The 17,502-nt window shown below is 50.1% G+C and overlaps 2 protein-coding genes across 3 annotated transcripts; both read left to right on the top strand.

Moving 5' to 3' along the window:
- The first annotated feature begins 13 nt into the window (after positions 1-13).
- Positions 14-5,220, top strand: CNPY4 (canopy FGF signaling regulator 4). Of its 2 annotated transcripts, XR_004261810.1 has the most exons (7): positions 14-259; positions 2,641-2,767; positions 2,866-2,962; positions 3,169-3,291; positions 4,257-4,374; positions 4,468-4,699; positions 4,979-5,220. XR_004261810.1 is itself a non-coding variant. In XM_032255247.1 (6 exons), exons 1-6 carry the CDS (start codon positions 118-120, stop codon positions 4,614-4,616), a joined length of 756 nt encoding a protein of 251 aa, XP_032111138.1. In that variant the 5' UTR covers positions 14-117; the 3' UTR covers positions 4,617-5,220. The 2 variants fall into 2 exon arrangements, 1 of the variants encoding a protein (XP_032111138.1); XM_032255247.1 differs by having other exon boundaries at positions 4,468-5,220.
- Positions 5,221-6,763: 1,543 nt separating this feature from the next.
- On the top strand, positions 6,764-7,892 carry MBLAC1 (metallo-beta-lactamase domain containing 1). Its single transcript, XM_032255246.1, has one exon. The coding sequence runs from the start codon at positions 6,786-6,788 to the stop codon at positions 7,584-7,586; it is 801 nt and encodes a 266-aa protein (XP_032111137.1). The 5' UTR covers positions 6,764-6,785; the 3' UTR covers positions 7,587-7,892.
- The last annotated feature ends 9,610 nt before the right edge of the window (positions 7,893-17,502 follow it).

The following is a 17,502-nucleotide window of genomic DNA, read 5'->3' as shown; positions in this document are numbered from 1 at the left end:
GCCCCCTATCGAGCTGATTCTGCTCGTGCGCCGACCTTGCCAGGCTGGATTTAAGGTTTCCGCCAGCGCCTGGGCATTTAAAGGACCCACTGCCTTCCCGAAGTTTGAAAGCAAGCGATGGTTGTTTGTGGACGGCGCTTTGTCATGGGACCTATGCGGTTGGGAATATTGCTTTTCCTTTTGGCCGTGCACGGGGCTTGGGCTGGGAAGCCGAAGGAGGAGGACGATGACACAGAACGTTTGCCCAGCAAATGCGAAGGTATCTGAAGGGGGTAGCCCCTGTTGGCATCGCCCGGCCACACCTCCTTCTTCTAGGCCTGACCTCCTGGACTGTATTGGGTGGGTAACCCGAACTCCTTGAAAGCTTGAGGGAGGTTCTGGTGGAGCTTGGCTGAATTTGGATGTATGGGGTCAAGGAAGCAAACGCGTAGTGCCACCCCAAAGCTATGGCACTGCACTTCCCAGGAGGTATGCAAAGAGAGCCTGCATTTTTTTGGCTGGCATGGACCCCCCCCGGCCCCCAATGGATTGTGGGAATTGTAGTTCGGGGACCATCGGTCCTGGACTGCCGACTTTAGAGCATCTTCAGTGCGTGATTTCCGTCATCAGACCTTAATCTGCAGAGGCTGCAGGAGCTGTGTGTGAGGCTCAGGCCTTGTGGACATCTGCTGCCCCACCCTAGCATAGACGCTCCCAAATTACAGGCCCCACGCCCCCCTGAGGGGGTTTGAGGGTGAGTAATTCTGCCCTTCAAGCTCAAAAACAACAGGAGGCCACACAACTAGGAGAGGTTCCCCATCCGGGTGAGACTTTGCAGACGGTGTGTACTACGTGGATTTTTCAGCAAGCAGCACTTTCCGTAGCTGCACTAGTGTGGGGCCCAGTTGAGAAAGGGGGCACTTCAGAGCTGGCCCTGATCCCTAGTTTGCTGCCCTCCTGACTTTACGTTTCTTCCCTGGATTCCTTTTGAGGAAAGAAAGGTAAAGTCATGAAAGGTGGTCATGATACTCTCATGACTTGGTCCTCAACTCTGTTTCTTTTTACCTCCGTGTCCCACTCTTCTCCCCGGACCTGCCAGTCTTTTTAAACACAGACTTAATCACTTAATTGTATCAGTCCTTGCTTTAAAACCTCTGCAGGCCTTTGATCAGAATACAGCCAATGGGGCTGCACACAGTGGCTCACATCTATAATCCCAGCACTTTGGAAGGCCAAGGTGGGAGGAACACTTGCGCCCATGAGTTTAGGACCAGCTTCACCATATCTTATCATCCTAGGTTTTTCTGTCCCAACTACACTGACAGAGACCCGTAGATAGAGATAATAGATCTTATTGCTGTCTGTATTGTTAGTGTGCATACAGGAGCTCAATAACTACAGGATAACAGTGAATACTTATACCGTGCTCACTATGTGCCAGCCTTTATATGTGTTGATTTATGTAATCCTCATCACACTCCTATGAGGGGCATACTATTATTATCCCATTTTATTTATATATACGTGTATATATATATTTAGATAGAGTCTCACTCTGTCACCCAGGCTGGAGTGCAATGGTGCCATCTTGGCTCACTGCAACCTCTGCCTCCCAGGTTGAAGCAATTCTGCCTCAGCCTCCTGAGTAGCTGGGATTACAGGCATCCGCCACCACGCCAACTAATTTCTTTTGTATTTTTAGTAGAGAAGGAGTTTTACCATCTTGGCCAGGCTGGTCTTGAACCTTGTGATCCAGCTACCTTGGCCTCCCAAAGTGCTGGGATGACAGGTGTGAGCCGCCATGCCCAGCATTTTATTCTTGAGACAGTCTTACGCTGCTACCCAGGCTGGAATGCAGTGGCAAAATCTCAGCTCATTGCAACCTCCTGGGTCCAAGTGATTCTCCTGCCTCAGCCTCCCAAGTAGCTGGGATTATAGGCGCCTGCCATCACACTTGGCTAATTTTTATATTTTTAGTAGAGATGGGGTTTCACCATGTTGCCCAGGTAGGTCTCGAACTCCTGACCTCAAGTGATCCGCCCACCTTGGCCTCCCAAAGTTCTGGGATTACAGGCGTGAGCTACCACGCCTGGCCTATATGTGTTGATTTATTTAATCCTCATCACACCCCTATGAGGGATATACTATTATTATCCCATTTTATTTATTTATTTTTAACATATTGTCCAGGCTGGAGTGCAGTGGCAGGATCTCAGCTCACTGCAACCTCTGCCTGCTGGGTTCAAGTGATTCTCCTGCCTCAGTCTCCCCCGAGTAGCTGGGATTACAGGTGTGCACCACCACACCTGGCTAGTTTTTGTATTTTTAGTAGAGATGGGGTTTCACCATGTTGGCCAGGCTGGTCTTGAACTCCTCAAGTGATCCACCCACCTCAGCCTCCTAAAGCGCTGAGATTACAGGCATGAGCCACCATGCCTGGCCTATTATCCCATTTTAGAGATGAAGAAATAGAGGCACAGCAAGTAGCAAGATTGTCACACAGCTGCTAAATGGCTGAGCCAGGATTCCAACCCAACCAGTTTGGCTCAAGTCTGCACTTGAATGTTCTGCTGCCTCTGCGGCCTCAAGTCATCTGCCGAATGAATGGCTGATGTGTTTGTCTGTCTTTCACCTCCCTCGGATGTTTCTCCTCCCTGCCAGTGTGTAAGCTGCTGAGCACAGAGCTACAGGCAGAGCTGAGTCGAACTGGCCAATCTCGAGAGGTGCTGGAGCTGGGGCAGGTGCTGGACACAGGCAAGAGGAAGAAACATGTGCCTTACAGCGTGTCGTGAGTCCTCCTCCATGCTACTCCACCTTCCAACCCCCAAAGGAGCCCTGGGAGTCCCTAAAGCATCCAAGGAATCTTTGTTTGCCCTCTTTCCACAGAGAGACAAGGCTAGAAGAGGCCTTGGAGAATTTATGTGAGCGGATCCTGGACTACAGTGTTCATGCTGAGCGCAAGGGCTCACTGAGATATGCCAAGGTCAGACCCTTCCCCAGGGCAGGACCCCACTTCTCAGAAACAAATATCTGTATTCCCTGAGGTCCTCCAGAGGTTATCTGCCCATCATCTCACCATAATGGAACTCACCCCTCAATCTCCAGCAGTTGACAAAACTGAAATGGCAAAAAGGGGAAGGGAGGGTTGGGGTGGTGGGCTGGGCTGATACCAAATTCTTAATTTCTCAGGGTCAGAGTCAGACCATGGCAACGCTGAAAGGCCTAGTGCAGAAGGGGGTGAAGGTGGATCTGGGGATCCCTTTGGAGCTGTGGGATGAGCCCAGTGTGGAGGTCACATACCTCAAAAGGCAGGTAGGATAAGATACTGCACCATCCAGGGAGGTAAGAAGGGAACCTGAGAGGGGAGCTAGGTTAAGGTTTGACTGTAGGGGATGTCTACCTCTGAGCAGGGGGAAGCGGGGAGAGTGAGGACTGTGCCATTGATTAAAGTGGTTCCAGGAGCGGCCGGACATGGTGGCTCACACTTGTAATTCCAGCAATTTGGGAGGCTGAGGCAGGTGAATCACCTGAGGTCAGAAAGTTGAGACCACCCTGGCCAACATGGTGAAACCCCGTATCTACAAAAAATACAATAATTAGCCAGACATGCTGGTGCATGCCTGTAGGCCCAGCTACTAGGGAGGCTGAGACAGAATTGCTTGAACCCAGGGAAGTGGAGGTTGCAGTTAGCCAAGATCGCACCACTGCACTCCAGCCTGGGCGAAAAAAGAAATCATAATGAGCCAGATGTGATGACTTACAGCTGTAATGCTAGCACTTTGCGAGTCTGAGGTAGAAGGATTGCTTGAGACCAGAGTTTGAGACCAGCCTGTGCAACAAAAGAGACCCTTCTCTATAAAAAATAATAATAATTTTAAAATTTAAGGAAAATTTTAGAAGTAATCATGGTTGCTAATAGTATCCACAATCACTTATTGAGCACTTAGTGTGTCCCAGACTCCGGACCACATACTTTGCATCTGCTGCCTCATTTCACCTCACAACAACCTGAGGTGGTAGGTACAATTACCATACATACATTACAGGCAAGGAGCTGAAACTCAAGAGTTTAATAACCTACTTGGCAGAGTAGGTGCTGCTAAATGTTTGTTGAATGAATGAGGATCACACATCCAGTTGGCCAAGCTTAGCGTCCTGACTACCTGCCTCTCCAAAATCAGTCAGGTTGAGCAGCTAGAACAGGGAATGGAGAGCAGACAGGAGGGATTCCAAATCCGTCCAGAGCAGATTCTCTTATGGCCCTTCTACTTGCCCAGTGTGAGACCATGCTGGAGGAGTTTGAAGATGTTGTGGGAGACTGGTACTTCCGCCATCAGGAGCAGCCCCTACAAAATTTTCTCTGTGAAGGTCATGTGCTCTCAGCTGCTGAAACTGGTAAGCCTGGGGGTTGAGCTCCTCTCCTGCCAAGCCACAGCCTCCCCTGCCTCCAGGACTAATACCTAAATTGTTTTCCCTCATCCAATCTAGCATGTCTACAGGAAACATGGACTGGAAAGGAGATCACAGATGAGGAAGAGAAAACAGAAGGGGAAGAAGAGGAAGAGGAGGAAGAGGAAGGGGGAGACAAGATGACCAAGACAAGAGGCCACCCCAAACATGACCGAGAAGAGCTTTGACCCTTGCCTTTGAGCCCCCAAGAGGGGAAGGGATCATGGAGAGCCCTCTGAAGTCTGCGCTCTCCCAGCTCACAGCTTTCAGGGTATGTTTGTGAGTGACTCCACCCAAGCTTGTAGCCGTTTTCTCCAATCTAACCTCAGGCAAGATCCTGGTGAAGCAGCACAGCAAGGATGGAGGGTGGGGGTGGAGGCCCTGCACTTATAGATGAACTCCATTCAGCCCCTTAATTGGCAGTTGTGTGTGCTGACAGTACTGAAAGCTTTTCCCTTTAACTGCTCCCCACCCCAACCCAGAGGTCACCAGTAGCACTGGAGATGTGGGCTTTAGGAAAGTCACTTAACTCCATAAGGTCTGTTTTTAGACCCTTCCAAGGAAGAGGCCAGAACAGACATTCTCTACAACCTATATATATATTGCCTGCATCCAGGAGGCTACACACCAGCAAACTGCGAAGGAGAAATGGGACACTGGGTGATGGCCTGGAGTTGCCGATAAGTTAGGTGGGGTAGATACTTGGTCTACTTCAGATCAGTGTCACTGAGAGCTTACCATATAGTTTCATAGGTGCTAAATTTTCTATATCGCTATTAAATTTTTTTTTTCCCTAAAAACTACCTGGACCCAAAGTTTCAAACAACAGCAGGGCACACATTATAGCTAGCTGGTCGATGAGGCAGCACCCAGAATGGCCACTGTCTTGTTAAGCTCAAGCTCCAGCCTGGGCAACACAGTGAAACTCCATCTCTATAAATATGCACACCCACACGCACACGCACACACACACACCCCTCAAAAAAAGCTGCAGGCGCAGTGGCTCATGCCTGTAATCCCAGCACTTTGGGAGGCTGAAGCGAGCAGATCACCTGAGGTTGGGAGTTCAAGACGAGCCGACCAACATGAAACCCTTCTCTACTAAAAATACAAAAAATTAAAAAGTTAGCCGGGCGTGGTGGTGCATGTACCCGTAATCCCAGCTACTTGGGAGGCTGAGGCAGGAGAATCACTTGAACCTGGGAGGTGGAAGTTGCGGTGAGCCGAGATCGCGCCATTGCACTACAGCCTAGGCGACAAGAGCAAGACTCCTGTCTCAAAAAAAACAAAACAAAACTAGAAGGGTGTGCATGTCTGTATTCCCATTACTTTGGGAATCTGAAGTGGGAGGATTGCTTGAACTCAGGGGTTCAAGGCTGGGGCAAGCTATGATGGAGCCCCTGCACTCCAGCCTGGGGGACAGGGCAAGACTTTGTCTCAAAAGAAAAAAAATAACAGACGCAGTGGCTCACATATGTAATCCCAGCACTTTGGGAGACCAAGGCTGGAGAATCGTTGGAACCCAGGAGTTTCAGACCAGTCCTGGCAACAGTCTCTACAAAAAAAAGAGAGAGAGAAAGAGAAGAAAAGAAAGAAAGAAAAAAGGAAGTAAAGAAGAAAAAAGAGAAAGAATAAATATAAAGCTTAGCTGGGCTTGGTGGTGTGCGCTTGTGGTCCCAGCTACTTAGGAGGCTGAGGCGAGAGGATCACGAGCCCAGGAGGTCGAAGGTGCAGTGAGTTCCGATTGTGTCACTGCACTCCAGCCTGGGCAACAAAGTGAGACTCTACCTCAGAGCTAATGGCGCTTCATAATTGTGAGCCCAAGGAAGCTGCTGGGGTCGCGGGGCGGGGAACCGCCAGGGGGCTGGAGTCCAGGCAGCCTCCTCCGGCATACAGTGAAGAAGGCGCTGGAATTACAGCCAACGCCACGGCGCCACTTCGGCCGCCATAGCTGGGCGCACGGAAGCTCGCAGAAGACAAACTACCACGCGCGTTTTCGATTTCTGCGCTTTCCTCGAGCGAGGCAAGACTAGCAGAGGCCCAACGTAGAGCGCGGCTAGGGTTCGAGTGAGGGAAATACAAAGGATAGCCTTTGGAGGGTGACAGGAGAGGACCTACCGCGAGAGGAAGGGGGCCGGGGCCGAGGACGCAAAGGGAGGGGCGGGCCCACGTGGGAAAGGAGGCTGGGCGATACCATTTTGGGCAGGGGTCGAGGGTGATACCAACTTAATGAGAACTAAGGCTTAGAGGTAGTGGTGGGGCCGGGCGCGGATGGAGGACAGCGGAGGAACAGCACGGTCGCCCACTGCTTCATTTCCTTTCTCCTGAGCCCGTCCCTCCCTGCCAGGAGCAGCCTCATGCGGACCGAGCCGCTGCGCGGGGCGTCCCCTCTGCTGGTGCCCGGCGACCCCTACTCCGTGGTGGTTCTGCTGCAGGGCTACGCGGAGCCCGAGGGGGTGGACGACGCCGTGCGCGCCGACGGCTCCGTGACCCTTGTCCTGCCCCAGACCTGGGGTCCGGCATCCAGCCATGGAGAGTCCCCGCGCGGGGGTGGCGGCGCGGAGGCCGCCCTGGAGGAGGCGGCCCGTGGCCCCATCCTGGTGGACACAGGGGGCCCCTGGGCTCGGGAGGCGCTACTGGGGGCGCTGGCGGGGCAGGGCGTGGCCCCGGAAGACGTGACACTGGTGGTGGGGACCCACGGGCACTCGGATCACATCGGGAATTTGGGGCTGTTCCCAGGCGCGGCTCTGCTGGTCTCGCACGATTTCTGCCTCCCTGGAGGCCGCTACCTGCCCCACGGGCTTGGTGAGGGGCGGCCCTTGCGCCTGGGCCCGGGGCTCGAGGTGTGGGCCACGCCGGGCCACGGGGGCCATCGCGACGTGAGCGTGGTGGTGGCTGGCACGGCTCTGGGCACCGTGGTGGTGGCAGGGGATGTGTTTGAGCGAGATGGGGACGAGGATTCGTGGCAGGCGCTGAGTGAAGACCCCGCAGCCCAGGAGCGGAGCCGGAAGAGGGTCCTGGTCGCTGCTGACGTGGTCGTACCTGGTCACGGGCCCCCCTTTCGAGTGCTCAGGGAAGCCTCCCAGCCCGAGACTGAGGGTGAAGGAAACAGCCAGCAGGAGCCAGTGGTCGGAGACGAGGAACCCTCTCTGCACTGATCAGCGCCGAGAGAGACTGGCTTCTTGACGGGGAAGCCCTTCAGCGAGGAGCTGCTGGAGACAGAGGACGCGGTCGGCCAGTCAGAGCAGTCAAGGGTGGTAGCTTCCAGCCCTTCCAAGAGGCCAGGTTTCTAGTGAGGACAGAGTGCACTTGACACTGCCATCACGTCGTCAAAGACACTACCTGTCTCTGCAACCAAACTAAGATCAAAGGACGGGCTCAGCCCCTGTGCATCCTCCCTGGGCCTCAGTAAAATGGGAGAGGGTTCCTCCAAAGGGCCTCCAAAATAAAAATGGAAACTGCATGGAAAATCATAGTGCCCTAGTGTAAATGTGAAGTATTGATAATTGTGCAAACATAGTAATTGCCAACTTCAGCAAGGGGCACACCTTAGCCAATTGCCTGCCTCTTTCTTTCTTTTTTTTTTTGTTCTCAGAAGAATCTTCCTTCCTTCCTTCCTTTCTTTTCTTTCCTTTTTTCTGAGTCTCGCTCTTGGGACTCATAGGCATCCACAAAGGCCTTCGGATCCCCAGGGGCACTCAGGTGGGGCAGGTGAAGGAAAGGAGCAAGTCCGCCTCGTTGTGGACAATGAGCAGGCCTGGGTGGATGCTGTCTGGCATGGCCAGGCTGGAGGTCATTTCCCAGGCATCCATCTCCCGGGTTCAAGCGATTCTCCTGCCTCAGCATTTTTTTTTTTTTTAGTGGAGACAGGGTTTTGCCATGTTGACCAGGCTGGTCTTGAACTCCTGACCTCAGGTGATCCATCCGCATTGAGCCACCATACCCAGCCTATTATTCCTTTTCAAAAATAAGAAAAAACTGAAATGATGAGTGGTTAAGTGACTTCACCTTAAATCATCAGAGATGACATAAATAGTAATTGGTGGCTGGGCGAGGTAGCTCATGCCTGTAATCCCAGAGCTTTGGGAGGCTGCAGAGGAGGATTGCTTGAGGTCAGGAATTTGAGACAAGCCTGGGCAACAGCGAGATCCCATCTCTAAAAAAAAATTAGTTGGGCTTGGTGGACCCCGCCTGCAGTCCCAACTATTTGGGAGGCTAAGGCAGGAGATCACTTGAGCTTAGTAGTTGGAGGCTACAGTGAACCGTGATTGCACCACTGCACTCCAGCATGGGCAACAGATCAAGACCCTGAAAGTTATTGGCAAAAAGTAACTGGCAGAGCAGAGATTCCAACTCAGGCAATCTCGCTGCAGAGGTGGACTTGACCTCTACGTGGCATTCTGAGGCAGCCCCTGCACTGAATAATAGACTGATTCCCAATCGACTGACGCAAAAGGGTTACGTGATTCTTCTCTTTTTTTTGAGTTGAGGTTTCGCTCTTCTTGCCCAGGCTGGAGTGCAGTGGCGTGATCTCGGCTCACTGCAACCTCCATCTCCCAGTTTCTTTTTTTTTTTTTTTAGAGATGGGATCTTGCTATGTTGCCCAGGCTGGAGTGCAGTGGCTATTCACAGGCGCGATCCCACTACTGATCAGCACGGGAGTTTTGACCTGCTCCGTTTCTGACCTGGGCCGGTTCACCCCTCCTTAGGCAACCTGGTGGTCCCCTGCTCCCGGTAGGTCACCATATTGATACCGAACTTTGTGTGGACACCCAATCGGCATAGTGCACTACAGCCCAGAACTCCTGGGCTCAAGAGATCCTCCAGCCTCCGCCTCCCAAGTAGCTGGGACTACAGGCACGTGCCACCACACCCAGCCAGCTCCCAGTTTCAAGAGATTCTCCTGCCTCAGCCTCCCAAGTAGCTGGAATTATAGGCTTGCGCCACAATACCCAGTTAATTTTGTATTTTTAATAGAGACAGTGTTTCTCCATGTTTGTCAGGCTGGTCTTGAATTCCCAACCTCAGGTGATTTGCCTTCCTCGGCCTCCCAAAATGCTGGGATTATACACATGAGCCACCATGCCTGGCTAGTTTATTTTTTATAGAGATGGGGTCTCACTATGTTGCCCGGGCTCAAGTGATTCTCTTGCTTCGGCCTCTCAAAGTGCTGGGATTACAGGTGTGAGCCAACCTGCCCAGACTGGAAAAAAGTTTTGGTTCACCAAACATAGTCCTTCTCTCACTGGCAGGTCTCTGGCAGGTGTTCCGCTTGTCTTATATGGCCTCTGACCCAAAGCCTAGTGTCTAAGCCACCGCCATACACATCTGCAGGTCCCCTCTCTTGTTTAAAACTATTTGTCTGTGGCTAGGCGTGCTGGCTCATGCCTATAATCCCAGCACATTAGGAAGATGAGGCAGGTGGATCACTTGATGTCAGGAGTTTGAGACCAGCCTGACCAACATGGTGAAACCCTGTCTCTACTGAAAATAAAAAATTAGCTGGGCGTAGTGGCACGCGCCTGTAATCCCAGTTACTTGGGAGACTGAGGCAGGAGAATCACTTGAATCCGGGAGGTTGAGGTTGCAGAGAGCCGATTGTGTCCCTGGATACTAGCCTGGACGATAGAGGGAGACTCCATCTAAACAAAAAACAAAACAAAACAAAAAAACAACCCCAAAACTATATGTCTGTGGGTTTTGGTAAATCCTGCAGAGAATAACTCCATCTGTCTCCTGGTCCTCATTGATGCACCTGCACATCCTCCCCTTGCCACCAGAGGGGAGTCTAGGCCTGCCTCTAATTCCCTGGTCTCCAGCCCTCCCCATCCCTGACAAACCCTTCCTTCTCTGGGCCTAAATCCCCCTTTTCCCTCTTATCTCCACTGTTGCCAACCCTGCCTCCACCATCTCCATCCTAGACGTAGAACAAGGAGCTTGTTTGCACACAGAAGAAAGAGACAGAGGCGCTGTCTCTTTAGGGAGTAGCTAATGAAATTGGATCCCTGAGGTCCTGGGGATTTTTTGCACAATGGGCCAAAAAGAGAGAGAGATGCCAGAGAAGATGGACAGACCACAAAGGGAAAAGCCGCATAAATGCACAGATCAAAGGGAGAGTTGGGAAAGTGTTACCTGTGGGTGGGAGACCCCGTGGGAGACCCCGCAAGTGCCGAGCAAGGATCTGAAGTCTCAGCCTATTCCCATATGAATACAGAACTAGAAAAGAATTAGAGATATAGTTACATAGTTATTCCTATATATAATCATGAGTAATCATATAGTTAATTGTATATAATCACAGAAATATATATACTCATGGTGACCTTTTAATCTTACTATTATCGGGTTATGGAGCATGGAACTGAGGTGACATTGTGAACAAAGTGATCCTAAGGCAAAATGTTCTAAGCCCTTTGCCATGCCTGCATAAAGGCTGCTGGAGGGCACCTCGGCTGTGAGGCAGTACCAGCGCTGGGAAAGCACCCACTGTTTAGCCAGCTAGGGAAGGAGACGTCCAAGACATCTGAGACTTCCCCTTCCTCAAGGGTGTTAGGAGAAAACTCCGCTTCTCCAAGCTCTTATGGTAGGCCTGATGGCTGTCAGGGAAACCCATGGACATCCGGGGTGCTTAATTGTCTCTATGTGATGCTGAGCTTCAGTGGTCATGTTCCATGTCTACCTTAGTGTTCTCCTTCTGCACCTGCTCCCTCCTTTTCTTAAAAGATAAAATCAGTAATAGTAACATATTTTTTTTTTTTTTTTTTTTTTAAGACAGAGTCTTGCTCCGTTGCCAGGCTGGAGTGCAGTGGCACAATCTCGGCTCACTGCAACCTCCGCCTCCTGGGTTCAAGCGATTCTTCCGCCTCAGCCTCCCAAGTAGCTGGGACCACAGTTGCGTGCCACCACACCCAGCTAATTTTTTATAGTTTTAGTAGAGATGGGGTTTCACCATGTTGGCCAGGATGGTCTCGATCTCTTGACCTCATGATCTGCCTGCCTCGGCCTCCCAAAGTGCTGGGACTATAGGCGTGAGCCACCGCGCATGACAGTAACATAGATCTTAATGTCTTTGTTCTTTCTTGACAAGTATGAAAAAGCTGACGCATTAGGTTTTCTCCTCACCTCAGCTACTTGAAAGACCTGGGCCCCTATCTCCAAGACATATGATTGACCAGATCCTATCACTGACCACCATTACCTCAACCTACCCACCATGCCCCCTGCTTTGTACTCAATAAAAGTCAGAGTGTCCAGTCACTCGGGGCCAATGCCAGAGTCCACGCTTTGGCTGGCAGTGGACCCTTGGGCCCAAACTCCGTTTTCTCTTTCTCGGTGTCTTGTGTCTTTTATTTCCACAGTTCCTCATCTCCACACCTGTAGAGAGGGGCTCACAGGACCCTGCAGGGCTGGACCCTACATTACCAGATGGTACAATGGTGAAATTCCAGGCTCTGGGTATCCCGAGCAAACAACTGGACAGACACACACATACAGCAAAGCAGCAAAACTGTATTAAGCATAGTATTCCACTCTCAGAAGGCACAGAAGACTGACCTCTGCCAGATGAGATCAGCATTAATTTGGTGTACTTTGTTTTTGTTTTTTTTTAGATGGACTCTCTCTGTATCGCCGAGGCTGGAGTGCTTTGGCCCAATTTCAGCTCACTGCAACCTCCGCCTCCCAGGTTCAGTGATTTTTCTGCCTCAGTCTCCTGAGTAGCTTGGATTATAGGCACATGCCACCACACCTGCCTAATTTTTGTATTTTTAGTAGAGATGGGGTTTCATCATGTTGGCCAGGCTGGGCTCGAACTCCAGACCTCAAATGATCTGCCTGCCTCAGCCTCCCAACGTGCTGAGATAAGAGGCATGAACCATTGTGACCGGCCAAACCTCTGCCTCTTACCTTGCTTCTTGCTCACCCACACCTTCACCTTGCTTTATTTTTTGTCTTTTTTGTATTCCTTTTGTTCACCTTGCTTTAAAACAAAGCACCTTGCTCTCTGCTTTTACTTATTCTGCCCTTTAAGCAACTTTTAATTCCCTTTGCTATTCTCCTGCCTTATTTTCCCTATTTTCCTGCCACAAAAGGAGTGGGTGGGTTCCAGCTCTCTCTCTAGCCCCCAGCAAAACTCCAAGTCTCCAGTAAGCATGAGCCTAAGTTGGTCCTGCCTCATGGGAAACATATCCACATGGTTTGAAATTGCAGGACAAACAAAGGCTCAGCAGTTCCTCCCAGGGAAGGAAGTTAGTCAAGATGCAGTGGCTCACACCTGTAATTCCAGCACTTTGGGAGGCTGAGGCAGGAGGACTGCTTAACCTAGGAATTAAGATAAGCCTGGGCAACATAGTGAGACCTTGTCTCTACAAAAAATAAAAAATTAGCTGGGCATAGTGGTGCACACCTGCAGTCCCAGCTACTGGGCAGGCTGAGGCAAGATCGCTTGAGCCTAGGAGGCAGAGGTTGCGGTGAGCCAAGATCGTCCCATGGCACTCCAGCTTGGGTGACAGAGTGAGACCATGTCTCAAAATAAGTAAATAAAGACACTATCAACAGGCTAAAAAGGCAATTCGTAGAATGGGAAAAAATGTTTCCAAGTAATTCCTTTTTTTTTTTTTTTTTTTTTTTTTTCTTTTTGAGACGGAGTTTCGCTCTTGTTACCCAGGCTGGAGTGCAATGGCGCGATCTCGGCTCACCGCAACCTCCGCCTCCTGGGTTCAGGCAATTCTCCTGCCTCAGCCTCCTGAGTAGCTGGGATTACAGGCACGCACCACCATGCCCAGCTGATTTTTTGTATTTTTAGTAGAGACGGGGTTTCACCATGATGACCAGGATGGTCTCAATCTCTTGACCTCGTGATCCACCCGCCTCGGCCTCCCAAAGTGCTGGGATTACAGGCTTGAGCCACCGCGCCCAGCCCCCCAAGTAATTCCTGATAAGCGATTGACATCCTGAATATGTAGAAAACTCCTAAAACTCAAACAATACAAAACAACCTGATTCAAAAAAGGGCAGCCAGGCGCAGTGACTCACGCCTGTAATCCAAGCACTTTGGGAGGCCAAGGTGGGTGGATCACAAAGTCAGGAGTTTGAGACCAGCCTGGCCAACTTGGTTAAACTCCGTCTCTACTAAAGACACAAAAAATCAGCCCGGCCTGGTGGTGCATGCCTGTAATCTCAGGTACTCGGGAGGCTGAAGCAGGAGAATGGCTTGAACCCAGGAGGCAGAGATTGCAGTGAAGCCAAGGTCGAGCCGTCGTACTCCAGCCTGGGCGACAAGGCAAGACTCCGTCTCAAGAAAAAAAAAAAAACAGGAAAAAAGAAGGGGTAAAGGACTTGAATAGGCATTTCGCTAAAGATAGCCTATAGTCCCAACTACTCAGGAGGCTAAAGCAGGAGGATCGCTTGAGCCCAAGAGTTTAAGGCTGTAGTGAGCCGTGATTGCACCACTGCACTCCAGCCTGGGAGACACAGAGAGACCCTGTCTTAAAAAAAAAAAAAAAGATATACTAAAGGTCAATAAATACATGAAAAGATACTCAACATCACTAGTTAGAGAAATGCAAATCAAAACTACAGTGAGATACTACCTGACATCCATTATGATGCCTACTGTCAAAAAACAGAAAATAAATGTTGGAGAGGATATGGAGAAATTGGAACTCTTGTGTACTGTCAGTGAGAATGTAAAACAGTGCAGCCAGTGTAAAAAATACTATGTGCTTCCTCAAAAAATTAAAAATAGGCTGGGTGCAGTGGCTCACTCCTGTAATCCCAGCACTTTCGGAGGCTGAGGCGGGTGGATCATGAGATCAAGAGAACGAGACCCTCCTGGCCAATATGGTGAAACCCTGTCTCTACTTAACAATACAAAAATTAGGCGGGTATGGTGGTGTGCACCTGTAGTCCCAGCTACTGGGGAGGCTGAGGCAGGAGAATTGCTTGAACCTGGGAGGCAGAGATTGCAGTCAGCTGAAATAGTGCCACTGCACTGCAGCCTGGTGACCGAATGAGACCCTGACTAAAAAAAAAAAATTAGGCAGGCATGGTGGCAGGGTTGTATAATTCCAGCTACTCGGGAGGCTGAGTCATGAGAATCTCTTGAACCTGGGAGGCAGAGGTTGTAGTGAGCCCTGATCCCGCCACAGAACTCCAGCCTGGAGACAGAGCGAGATTTCATTTCAAAAACAAAATTGAGGCTCCTCTGGACCTGCTGCACTAACTTCTGCATGTCTCCACCTGCATTAACTTCTTTTTTTGTTTTTTTCAGATGGAGTCTTGCTGTGTTGCCCAGGCTGGAGTGCAGTGGCACCATCTCAGCTCACTGCAGCCTCTGCCTCCTGGGCTGAGACTCAGTCTGAAAAAAAAAAAAAAAGACCCTCCCAAAAGAAAATGCAATTAAAAATATAAGGCCCTATGAAAATATAAAGCAATGAAAACAGTGATCACACAGTAATAGCAGCAACAAGAACCCTGCACAGATTTTTAGCTTCCATCCATGTGAAAATGGGATGTTGTGCAGGGGGAAGGGTATGAAAGAGATTCAGTACCTCAACTTTTTTTTTTTTTGAGATGGAGTTTCACTCTGTCACCAGACTGGAGTGCAGTGGTGTGATATCGGCTCACTGCAACCTCTGCCTCCTGGGTTCAAGTGATTCTCATGCCTCAGCCTCCCCTGTAGCTGGAATTACAGGCATGTGTCACCACACTCAGCTAATTTTTGTATTTTTGTGGAGATGGGGTTTTGCCATGTTGGCCAGTATGGTCTTGATTTCCTGATCTCGTGATCCGCCTCAGCTTCCCAAAGTGCTGGGATTACAGGCATGCTCTACCATGCCTGGCCTTTTAATTTTATTTATTAATTTATTATTATTATTATTTATTTTATTTATTTATTTTTTTTGAGATGGAGTTTCGCTCTTGTTACCCAGGCTGGAGTGCAATGGCGCGATCTCAGCTCACCGCAACCTCCGCCTCCTGGGTTCAGGCGATTCTCCTGCCTCAGCCTCCTGAGTAGCTGGGATTACAGGCACACACCACCATGCCCAGCTAATTTTTTGTATTTTTAGTAGAGACGGGGTTTCACCGTGTTGACCAGGATGGTCTCGATCTCTTGACCTCGTGATCCACCTGCCTCGGCCTCCCAAAGTGCTGGGATTACAGGCGTGAGCCACCGCGCCCGGCTATTATTATTATTGAGACAATGTCTCTCTCTGTTGCCCAGGCTGGAGTGCAGTGGTCTGATCATGGCTCACTGCAGCCTTAACCTCCTGGGCTCAAGGAATCCTCCCTCATCAGCCTCCTAGTAGCTGGGACCACAGGTACATGGCACTAAGCCCAGCTAAATTTTTTTTTTTTGAGATGGCGTTTCACTCTGTCACCTAGACTGGAGTACAGTGGTGCAATTTCAGTTCACTGCAACCTCCGTCTCCTGGGTTCAAGGAATTCTCCTGCCTCAGCCCTCCTAGTAACCAGGATTATAGGCACATGCAACCATGCCTGGTTAATTTTTATATTTTCAGTAGAGATGCGGTTTCACCATGTTGGCTAGGCTGGTCTCAAACTCCTGACCTCAAGTGATCTGCCTGCCTTGGCCTCCCAAAGTGCTGGGATTACAGGCATGGGCCATCACGCCTAGCCTAAAATTTTTTGTAGAGATAGAGTCCCACTGTGTGGCTCAGGCTGGTCTCCAACTCCTGGGCTCAAACAATCCTCTCACCTCAGCCTCCCAAAGCTCTAGGATTACAGGTGCAAGCCACTGTGCCCACCTGAATGCTTTCTGTTTGTTTGTTTTTATTTTTGAGACAGGGTCTTACTCTGTCACCTAGGCTGGAGTACAGTGGGTTGATCTCGGCTCACTGCAACCTCTGCCTCCTGGGTTCAAGCGATTCCCCTCTAAGGTGGTTCATGCCTGGAATCCCAGTACTTCAGGAAGTTGAAGCAGGCAGATCATGTGAGTTCAGGAGTTCGAGACCAGATTTTAGCAAAGCGAATTTAACTTAAAGAATTGTTGGCCAGGCATGATGGCTCATGCCTGTAATCCCGGCACTTTGGGAGGCCGAGGCAGGTGGATCACTTCAGACCAGGAGTTCCAGGCCAGCCTGGCAATGTGGTGGTTTTGCTGTCTCTAACTGAAAATACAAAAATTAGCTGGGCATGGTGGTGGTCCCTGTAATCCCAGCTACTAGGGAGGCTGAGGCATGAGAATAGGGTATGTATTGCAAGGCATTGGCTCTAGCCCTGCTACTAGTCCAGGAAGTAACTTTGTGTCTAGAAAACCTATATCTTCCCGAAGCGCTTTACTCCCATCTGCCAGGAAATCAACCATCCAAAATGTACAAACCTTTTTATAAAATAAAGCCTGAGGTTCAGCTAAGATGCTCTGGGAGAAATGAATTGTTCAGTTGTACCCGAAGTCATTTTTAAGAATTATAATGCACAAATCTGAGCACGGTGTATGAAGTCCTTGGGATCTTCTTCTGGTTTAATTCTGCTGTCTCACCTCTTGCCTCATCCCATCCCCAACCCAAACATTTTCTTCGTGTGATTTATGTTATACCTGCGTATCTTGTTCCCCAGCCTTGAGTGCCCTTCTGATACTCTGTACCTGGCTCGCCCGCAGTCCTCTTTCAGAATTCAGCTCAGATATCGCCCCTTTGGGCCAGGTGCAATGGCTCACACCTGTAATCCCAACACTTTGGGAGGCCGAGGTGGGAGAATCAATTGAGGCCAGGAGTTGGAAACTAGCCTAGTCAACATGCTGAAACGCCCATCTCTACTAAAAATATGAAAATTAGCCAGTGTGGTGGTGCACGCCTACTCCCAGCTACTTGGGAGGCTGAGGCAGAAGAATCGTTTGATCGCGGAAGATGGAGGCTGCAGTAAGCCAAAGCTGCACCACTGTACTCCAGCCTGGGCAACAGGCCCATCTCCAAAGAAAAAAAAAAGATATCTCCTCTTTGTGGAATTCTTCCCGTGACCCCAAAGGCTGAGTTGCATAACTTTCCTGTGTATCCTCATAGCTCACTTCTTTTTTTTTTTTTCCAATTTGAGATAAGGTATGAACAGATGAGA

This window comes from Sapajus apella, unplaced genomic scaffold (assembly GCF_009761245.1).
Source record: "Sapajus apella isolate SASKATOON/1434 unplaced genomic scaffold, GSC_monkey_1.0 scaffold88, whole genome shotgun sequence".
NCBI classification, from domain to species: domain Eukaryota; kingdom Metazoa; phylum Chordata; class Mammalia; order Primates; family Cebidae; genus Sapajus; species Sapajus apella.
This window is presented reverse-complemented; position numbering and strand designations above follow the sequence as displayed.